Source organism: Narcine bancroftii, chromosome 6 (genome assembly GCF_036971445.1).
Source record: "Narcine bancroftii isolate sNarBan1 chromosome 6, sNarBan1.hap1, whole genome shotgun sequence".
NCBI lineage: Eukaryota > Metazoa > Chordata > Chondrichthyes > Torpediniformes > Narcinidae > Narcine > Narcine bancroftii.
Window position 1 is genome coordinate 29030474 of NC_091474.1, and position 10627 is coordinate 29041100.

The window sequence follows — 10627 nt, forward strand, 5'->3', positions numbered from 1 at the left end:
CTCACTGTAACACCTGCACTCTGTGACTCACTGTAACACCTGCACTCTGTGACTCACTGTAACACCTGCACTCTGTGACTCACTGTAACACCTGCACTCTGTGACTCACTGTAACACCTGCCCTCTGTGACTCACTGTAACACCTGCCCTCTGTGACTCACTGTAACACCTGCCCGCTGTGACTCACTGTAACACCTGCCCGCTGTGACTCACTGTAACACCTGCCCGCTGTGACTCACTGTAACACCTGCCCTCTGTGACTCACTGTAACACCTGCACGCTGTGACTCACTGTAACACCGGCCCTCTGTGACTCACTGTAACACCTGCCCTCTGTGACTCACTGTAACACCTGCACTCTGTGACTCACTGTAACACCGCACCTGCACTCTGTGACTCACTGTAACACCGCACCTGCACTCTGTGACTCACTGTAACACCGCACCTGCACTCTGTGACTCACTGTAACACCGCACCTGCACTCTGCGACTCACTGTAACACCTGCACTCTGTGACTCACTGTAACACCTGCACTCTGTGACTCACTGTAACACCTGCACTCTGTGACTCACTGTAACACCTGCACTCTGTGACTCACTGTAACACCTGCACTCTGTGACTCACTGTAACACCTGCACTCTGTGACTCACTGTAACACCGCACCTGCACTCTGTGACTCACTGTAACTCCTGCACTCTGTGACTCACTGTAACACCTGCACTCTGTGACTAACTGTAACACCTGCCCTCTGTGACTCACTGTAACACCTGCACTCTGTGACTCACTGTAACACCTGCACTCTGTGACTCACTGTAACACCTGCCCGCTGTGACTCACTGTAACACCTGCCCTCTGTGACTCACTGTAACACCTGCACTCTGTGACTCACTGTAACACCTGCACTCTGTGACTAACTGTAACACCTGCCCTCTGTGACTCACTGTAACACCTGCACTCTGTGACTCACTGTAACACCTGCACTCTGTGACTCACTGTAACACCTGCCCGCTGTGACTCACTGTAACACCTGCCCGCTGTGACTCACTGTAACACCTGCCCGCTGTGACTCACTGTAACACCTGCCCTCTCTGACTCACTGTAACACCTGCCCTCTGTGACTCACTGTAACACCGCACCTGCACTCTGCGACTCACTGTAACTCCTGCACTCTGCGACTCACTGTAACACCTGCACTCTGTGACTCACTGTAACACCTGCACTCTGTGACTCACTGTAACACCTGCACTCTGTGACTCACTGTAACACCTGCACTCTGTGACTCACTGTAACACCTGCACTCTGTGACTCACTGTAACACCTGCACTCTGTGACTCACTGTAACACCTGCACTCTGTGACTCACTGTAACACCTGCACTCTGTGACTCACTGTAACACCTGCACTCTGTGACTCACTGTAACACCGCACCTGCACTCTGTGACTCACTGTAACTCCTGCACTCTGTGACTCACTGTAACACCTGCACTCTGTGACTCACTGTAACACCTGCACTCTGTGACTCACTGTAACACCGCACCTGCACTCTGTGACTCACTGTAACACCTGCCCTCTGTGACTCACTGTAACACCTGCACTCTGTGACTCACTGTAACACCTGCCCTCTGTGACTCACTGTAACACCACACCTGCCCTCTGTGACTCACTGTAACACCTGCACTCTGTAACACCTGCACTCTGTGACTCACTGTAACACCTGCACTCTGTGACTCACTGTAACACCTGCACTCTGTGACTCACTGTAACACCTGCACTCTGTGACTCACTGTAACACCTGCCCTCTGTGACTCACTGTAACACCTGCACTCTGTGACTCACTGTAACACCTGCCCTCTGTGACTCACTGTAACACCTGCCCTCTGTGACTCACTGTAACACCTGCACTCTGTGACTCACTGTAACACCTGCACTCTGTGACTCACTGTAACACCTGCACTCTGTGACTCACAGTAACACCTGCACTCTGTGACTCACTGTAACACCTGCACTCTGTGACTCACTGTAACACCTGCACTCTGTGACTCACTGTAACACCTGCCCTCTGTGACTCACTGTAACACCTGCGCTCTGTGACTCACTGTAACACCTGCCCTCTGTGACTCACTGTAACACCTGCCCTCTGTGACTCACTGTAACACCTGCACTCTGTGACTCACTGTAACACCTGCACTCTGTGACTCACTGTAACACCTGCACTCTGTGACTCACTGTAACACCTGCACTCTGTGACTCACTGCAACACCGCACCCTGCACTCTGTGACTGTAACACCACACCTGCACTCTGTGACTCACTGTAACACCTGCCCTCTGTGACTCACTGTAGCACCTGCACTCAGTGACTCACTGTAACACCCGCACTCTGTGGCTCACAGTAACACCCGCACTCTGTGACTCACTGTAACACCCGCCCTCTGTGACTCACTGTAACACCCGCCCTCTGTGACTCACTGTAACACCTGCCCTCTGTGACTCACTGTAACACCTGCACTCTGTGACTCACTGTAACACCTGCACTCTGTGACTCACTGTAACACCTGCACTCTGTGGCTCACAGTAACACCCGCACCCTACATTCTGTGACTAGGTGCTTTCAAACTGCCTTGTAAAATGGGGTTAACCAGGCAATTTGCCCCGTTAGCACCCCACTCACAAGGCAGCTTGAAAGGGTCACACCCGGTCAATGCCATCCAAAGTCATCTAGGTCCCTGCCCTACCTCGGAGGTAGTCAGGCAACCCAATTAAACACCCAGGATGCGTTGACCAGTGGCTTAAACAGCAAAATGGCCGACCCAGTTATTCCTGTGACATCAGCACCTATGCACTGATGTCACAGGGAAACCCCAGTTGAAGTGTCTATGGTGATGGGGGGGAGGGGTCACAGCCAGGGCCCGGGGTGGAGAGGTCACTGCCATGAGGGGGGCGAGACAAGTTCCACAATGAGGGGGAGTGAAGTCGCTGCCCTGGAGAGAGAGGTCGATGTCGCGGATGGGGGTGTGGGGTGTGCTACAATCAGCAGGAGAGGGGTCGGCTGCCGCGAGGGAGAGAGGAGAGGGGTTGGCTGCCGCGAGGGAAAGGAGAGGGGTCGGCTGCCGCGCGGCAGAGAGGTCGCTGCTGTGGGGGCAGAGGGGTCGCTGCTGTGGGGGCAGATGGGTCGCTGCTGCAGGGGAGAGAGGAGAGAGGTCGCTGCCACGGGGGAGAGATGAGAGGGGTCGGCTGCCACTGGGGAGAGAGGAGAGGGATCTGCTGCTGCGCGGCGGAGGTCGCTGCTGTGGGGGCAGAGTGGTTGACTGCCGTGGTTTGGGGGGGAGCGCTATTGACTGTGGGAGGGAGACTGACAGCTGGTGGGAGAGACAGGGAGACTAGTTTGTGTGATGCGTCATTTACCTCGTCATCATGGGGGTGGGATCCCCCTCTAATTTACTGGGTTGGCAATTTACTGGGGCTATACCCCCTCAGCTTAAAAAGTGTTGGAGGCACCTTTGCCCCACTAATCACTCCTGGGTCCCAGGAGGGCTACCTGGGTGCTATAGCTTAAAAGCACCTAGTATAACACCGCACACATCATCTTTGTTTTGTTACTGCATTTCATCATGATCTCTCTTGCCTGGATAGCACATAATAGGGAGCTCTGCAGTGTATCTTCCTACTCATGAGTTTAATTTTGGTGGTGCCAATGCTCTGATCGTTGCTGCTCCATTTCCCTGATCCTGGGTGACTGGAGTCATGCTCTCCAGGGCATGGCCTGGCTGACGTGGTGGGATAGGAAAAGTCTAGTTGCCCCCATGCCTGATCTATTGCCATATTTGTGTGTTGCCAGGCAGCTTGGACCCATGTGAGAGCACAGACAGTCCCCCGAAGCTGTGGTGCGCGCTGTGTGATGGACGGGTGCTGGTGTACGACGCAGCGTCCTGGATGATGGAGCAAACCCCCATCTCCGCCGGCCGTTCGAGACTGGTGAGTGTCGTTAGAGGGGAGTCCATCCCTCCTGTCTGCTACCCCCAAACCTGCACCCTGGCTGATAGCCTCACACTGCACTCTCTCCACACCCCAGGCATATGGCCCAGACATCAAGTGTGGAGGGCCAGTTACTGCAGGCTACGGGGTGTTGGGGGCATGGGGAAGTGAAGGAGGATGGGGTCACTACTCCCTGATACTTATCCCCCTTACCCCAAGGTGCAGTCTGGATGTCTGAAGTGAGGGGGAGAGGAGCAGGGAGGGGGCTGAATAGTGGGGGTGCAGGGAGAAGTGGCTTTTGTAGTGGGGAGGAGAGGGTTCTGTAACAGGGAGGGGGTTTCCAGAGTGCAGGGGGTTTGGGAGAGGGTGTAGGGACTGAATCCAGTGGAAGAGGGTTTTGGAGTTGAGGGGGTTCCAGAGCAGGGCAGGGATTTGGGAGAAGGGGAGGGGGTGATTCTGGAGTGGGGCGGAGGTTTGGGAGTGGGGCCAGAGGGCGATGATTCCAGAGTGGACTGCTCACTGTGGACCCCTCCCCCCCTCTTGCCACAGAACTGCATGATCGGGGTGGGCCGGGATCAGGTGTGGCTCGGATCAGAGGATTCATTCATCTACATCATCAGCACCCAGGATCTGTGCTGCCGACGGCGCCTCCTTGCTCACCGCAACCAGGTGTCTGCCATGGTCTACGAGGCACTGCCTGGGGGCGAAGGCAACATCTGGTACGTCCCCAGACTGGTGTGCAAGAGGGGAACGGGTGAGGGGGAGTGAAGGGTGTGGGGGAGGAGAGTGAGCAGGGAGTGTGGGGGTAAGGGCAGAGAGGAGGCAACCAGGGGGAGTGAGGGGCATTTGGGGGGGTGTGTGTAGGATGTGACCTGTCTCCTCCCCCTCCCTCTTCAGCCAGGTTTATTCGTGCAGCCTGGACGGGACGGTGGTGCTGTGGGACCCAGTGTCGATGGAGATGAAAAGCCAGTTCCAGTTGCAGTCGTGCTGGCAGCTCAGAGCCATCGCCCTGCACCATGATCACCTCTGGTGTTGTGAGTGCCTGACCACATTGAATTCCACCTGAATCTCCCCCAATGCCTCTGAATCCCCCCAACTCCCTTGAATTCCCCAAACCCACCAAAACCCTTGAATTCCCCCATTCCCCCCGGAATCCCCGATGCCTTGAATCCCCTCGACCCCACTGAATCCCCAATCAAATCCCTTCTGATTCCCCCCAAAACTCCCCAACCCCCTCCAAATATCCCCACCTCCTTTCTCTCCTTCCCCCACCCTTGCTCTCCCACCCCCCCGTTTCACCACTCACTCCCCGCCCTCACTCTCATCTCACTTCCCCTCCCCCCCCACCCCGGGCCCTCTTATCCTCTTTCCCTCCTGTCCTGGTCTCACCTACCACCCCTCTCTCCCTCCCTGCCACCCTTCTCTCTCACTCCCTCTTCCCCCCACCCCCCTCCACCACTGGTCTCACCACTTCTCCATCTGTCGTTCCCAGGTGCTGAGAACATTGTGCTGACCGTGTCGCGAAATGGGAACCAGCTGCAGTCGGTGACCCAGACACTCAGCCCAGACCCAGGCTCCATCTCACTGAGTTGCTTCATCATTCTTCCGCAGGTACCGTCGTGCTGGCCAGGGTCGGCAGAGTGGTGGGGCCCGTGGTGGGTGGGTGTGGCGATTCCCATAGTACAAACCCCCGCGGTGGTGCCTGGTGACGTGGGACAACCTGCAGGGCTGGTAAAGGTGCTAGAGAAATGTAGCCTTTGCTGCCACTGCCCCTATGCTCTTCCCTCACCCTGGCTGATCCAGCCTCCCGTTGCAGAGGGATGAGGTGTGGATGCTCTGTACAAAGACATCGAGGATGTACGTCTGGCGAATGGACAGAGTGACCAGCCCCGACAAGGTGATCTCCATCCCCGACAGCAGCGAGGCAGTCTGCATGATTCACGTCAAAAAGGAGGTGGGAGCTTCACTCACCCCAATCCCGACCTGATCCTCACCCCGACCCAATCACTCACCCTAATACTTGCCCCTCAACCTCATCCCAAACCTCGCCCTGACTTCTTTGTCCCACCCCAACCCCCGGCCCTCAGCCCTTCTTCCGGCTTCGCCCAATCCCCTGGCCCTCAGCCCTTCCTCTGGCTTTGCCCAATCCCCTCCCTCTGATCTTTGTCCCACCCCAACCCTTGCCCCTCCCTCCACTCCTCCCCCCGACCCTTGCCCCCCTCCCCACAGCGTGTTCTAACCTGTGCCCCCGTTCCCAGGTCTGGGTGGGCGGAGGGACCTTGCACGGGAACAAGGGACGGATCTACATCATCAATGCAGAGAGCTACCGCCTGGAGAAGGAGCTGGAAGCCCCCTGCGGCCACATCAAGGCGCTGTGCTCAGCAGAAGATCGTTATGTGCTGAGTGGGTCAGAGGACGGCAAGGCCATCATCTGGAAGGTTGACTGAGGGAGGACTGTGCCCATGGGCACTACCACACTGCCAGGGTGCCTCTTCCTGCCCCTCACATTGCCTTGAGCCAGTGTCAGCGGGGTGGGGGCTCAGGGAAACCATACCAACCCCACCCACACCATCACAGAAACGTGACCCAGCTTCATCACCTCACCTGGTGGATCAGTCTTTGACCCTTGGGTGGCAGTTCCTGACCTCTGACCATTGTGGATCACTGACCAATCTCGGGCCATTTGCTGACCAGAGGCACCTTCGGGAGCGACATAATCATTGTGTCAATGGCCGAGGGAGCTCGAAGCTCAGCCACTGGAAACACAGGCCCTCCCACCCATGTCTGCACTGACCCAGAATGTGAATTGCAACTAATCCCATCAGCATATCCCTCCATGTCCTGCCTCTTCATGTCTGCCTTACATACTGCTCATCTTGGTTTCCACCCCCCCTTCCCTCTGGCAGCCTGTCCCAGGCACCCACCTCAATCTCTAAAACCTGCCATACATCTCCTAGAGGCTTTATTCCCATGCCCTGTGGTACTTGACATTTCCCCCAGGAAAGAGCCTATCACAACCTCACATCTGTTTATAAACCTCTATCAGGATGGTCCTCAGCCTCAGAGGGGCCAGCTCTGTGACCGAGCTACAGCCAGACACACACTCCCCTACCCCTCATCTTCTAATACCCAGCCAAATCTGGATCCAAATTTCCAACTCACATTGGGTCCCATATGACCATCTCTTGGACCAGGGACCATGTTAAATGGTGCAAGGTCAATGTAGATAACATCCACTGCCCTAGCCTCATCAATCACTTTTGTCACTGTCTCAACAAATTCCGATTGAGTAACAGACCCCTTTCCCACTCACTGGGTTTGATTCCACACCACCACAGGATCACCGACACTACATGGACTGCAGTGGTTCCAGAGAGCGGCTTACCCTACCTGCTCAAGGGACAGGAGAAGATGGCCTCACCAGAAATCCTTCTGAGCCTAAGAAATAAATAACGAGTGCGACCTCTGACTAAATTCACTTGCTTTTGGATGTTCTGCTGAGACCCTCGTTCGCCACCTTGATACCAATCACTAGCCCCAGGCCAGTGGTGGGGCGGGGCAAGTATACAGGTGGGTGAGGTGAGGTGTAAAACAGCCCCCATCCCCCTCCCAGGAGCGTCGATTCACATTGATGCTCATCTAATCCCTGGGGCTGACAGGTTAGTAAGAAGTGGGTGGTCAGGGATGGAGAAAGGGAGGTGGTTATCAGGGGTGGGGGCAGGCTCTGCCTATTGCCTAAGAGGGGGGAGGGTGGGGAGTACATATAGGCACAGTGAAGTCCAAGGCTTACATAACGCCCATTCAACCTCCAGAGCCAGGAGCAACAGCTTGCAGTGATGTTCATCCCAGCCCTGGGGCAATCGGGTGGAAACGGTCCAGGGTGGAGCCAGTGGGGTCAGGGGTGGAGCGGGGGGGGGGGGTGGGTGAGGGGTGGAGCTGGGGGGGGGGGGTTGGGGGTAGTGGGGGAGAGTCACAGACCACTGCATTGAAGAGGGGTTGGGTGGAGGAGTGGAAGGTTATGGCACAGATGCCTGGGGGGGGGGTGGGGGAAATTAGACCACTGAGTTCCGTTCGCTTTGGTCTGGCTCCAGCCTGCAGACAAGGCATGGCTGGGATTGGGACTCTGTGAATGGTGATGGGGGTGGGCCAGTATTCCCCCTCACCATTCCTCTCTTCTACCCAGTCTGGTTGGTCACCATGCCCCCCCACCCACCACCACTATCCTGTCCCATCCATCCATCCGGGCAGCAAGTCCACACAAGGACCGTGTTCATCAGCTGTCGCTATAGCCCCCGGGCTGGTCCCACCCTAATGCAGCCTCCCCAGGGAGTGCAACAGGGCCAGACTGAGGGGCATTACCGTCAAGATGCCCTCTCCCTTCGTGTTCCCATGTGCTTCTCCATTGGGTTTTAAAATGGCTTTGTTCAATAACGTGAATGTGCAGTCTTCCCCCTTCTGATGCACTCGGGCCCCTGCACTCACCAGTACAAAGGCCTTCAGCACAGACTAGATGGGCTGAATAGTCTAATTGAGTGTTGCAGGGTTGCACATCCCACCTGGTCTCCAGAGGTCCAGGGAATAGGAGAGGGACCACCTAGCCCCACCTCTGATCACAGTAATGAGACGGTGAGCTGAGCTGGGGGTGGTGCAGGAGGGATTGGCCCATCTTCTCATAGCTTCTCTGCACCCTGGGGCAGGCTGCCTGGTTTTTGCTCCCTACTGCCCAACAACCAGGGCTCCCCTCCACGATCTGCAGCATCCTGGAACAAAAACCTCGACATAATGGACTATCGGGAGGAACGCCGCTCACCAGCAGACACATAACCAACCAGGAACAGTCGTCTGCACACCAGAGTTAACTGCCCTCCCTCTGGACAACCCCGCGCCTACTACCAGAACTGCCCACATGGCACCTGGAGTACAAAGCAGGCTGTTCTGCCCTTCTACCCCAGCCTGGGCTCTCCACTCCTCATCACCCCTCCAGCTCCAGCCTCTCAATGGACAACGTGCAGACTCTGTAATGAGCTGGTATCTGTACAGGCTCATCCTGTTCAGAGAGAGGGAAGGCTAGGTAAGTGTGCACTGACAGCTGGTCTGGGGGTGGGGAGAGGACAGCGGCCTCTTTACTTTTATTTAGCGTCTAACTGCGTATTACTGGTGCAGGAGCAGTGGCTGGCACCCATCCAGGCAGTTGTGCACATCCTTCACCAGACACCTGGAGCTGTCCATCTGCTGTCACTTCACACGAAACATGCCCTGGAGCAACTCAGCTGTCCAGCAGCATCCATGGGACAAAATTAACAGTCGATGAAGGGTTCTGGCCTGAAAGGTTAACCATTTTCCTCATGGACGCTACTCAACCCACTGAGTTCCTCCACAGCTTGTGTTTAGCTTCAGGTTGCAGTGTCCCGTGTGGCTGCTGTCACTTTGTAGCCCACAGCCACTCCACACCAGACTCCCACCATCAGTCCTGGACCAGACCAGGTACTCACCATCTGTCCTCGAACAGACCAGATACCCACCGTCTGTCCTGAACCAAACCAGACACCCACCACCTGTCCTGAACCAAACCAGACCACCACCATCCATCCTGGACCAGATTTGTCTTCCACGTACCTTGACTCTGTTTTGTTCCCCCTAGTCGTTCCCCCCACCCCCAGTCCAGTCCCTCCCCACCAACATCCGGGACACTTCACACACCCTCCATCACTTCAACAACTTCCAGTTCCCTTAACTCAAAGGCCTTATGTTTAGCATGGACATCCAATCCCTATACACCTCCATCCCCCCTAATGAAGGCCTCAAAGCCCTTCGTTTCTTTCTGGACAATGGGACCAAGTAGTCCCCCTCTGCCACCACCGGTTGACAGAACTTGTCCTTACCCTCAATAATTTCTCCTTTGATTCATCGCATTTTCTCCAGGTTAAAGGGGTAGTCATGAGTACCTGCATGAGCCTCAGCTATGCCTGCCTTTTTGTTGGCTACATGGAGCAATCCATGCTACAAGCCAACACAGGTAAAGCCCCTCAACTCTTCCTCCACTAAATCAATGACTACTTTGGTGCTACCTCATGTACCCATGATGAACTTGTTGACTTCATCCACTTTGCTGTCAACTTGCACCCCTGATCTCAAATTCACTTGGTCCATCTCTAGCAATACTCTCCCTTTCCTCAATCTCTCTGTCTCTATCTCAGGAGAGAAACTCTCAGCAGACATTTTCTATAAACCCAACAACTCCCACAGCTACCTCGACTACCCTGTCACTTATAAGGATTCCATTCCATTCTCTGAATTCTTCCTCCGTTACATCTGCACCCTTGATGAGGACTTCCATGCCAGAGATGTCCTGCTTCTTCAAACAACGTGGCTTTCCCTCTACCACTATCAACTTGGCACTCACTCACATATCCTCCATTACCCGCACATCTGCCCTGGCCCCCTCTGCCCCCCATGCAACAAGGACAGGATTTCTCTTGTCCTCACCTACCACTCCTCCAGCCACTGCATCCAACATATCTCCTCCGCCATTTCTGCCATCTACTACGAGATCCCACCACTAGACAAATATTCCCCTCTGAGCCTTCCACATGGACCGCTCCCTCCGTGACTCTCCTGTCCAATCTCCCTTCCCACCAATCATCCCCTTGGGACCT

The 10627-nt window shown here is 55.5% G+C and overlaps 1 protein-coding gene across 6 annotated transcripts in view; it reads left to right on the plus strand.

Moving 5' to 3' along the window:
* The window catches only part of LOC138735888 (DENN domain-containing protein 3-like), a 92155-nt gene extending 84710 nt beyond the window's left edge, over positions 1-7445 (plus strand). For 5 of the 6 annotated variants that reach the window (XM_069884483.1, XM_069884482.1, XM_069884485.1 and 2 more), the window contains 6 exons: positions 3835-3971; positions 4521-4690; positions 4869-5005; positions 5464-5582; positions 5788-5925; positions 6230-7445. In XM_069884483.1, coding sequence (XP_069740584.1) covers positions 3835-3971; positions 4521-4690; positions 4869-5005; positions 5464-5582; positions 5788-5925; positions 6230-6418 — 890 coding nt within the window. In that variant the 3' untranslated portion in view covers positions 6419-7445. Of the gene's footprint in view, positions 1-3834; positions 3972-4520; positions 4691-4868; positions 5006-5463; positions 5583-5787; positions 5926-6229 lie in introns of those variants that run through there. The other variant, XM_069884487.1, reaches the window with a different exon arrangement.
* Positions 7446-10627: the final 3182 nt, after the last annotated feature.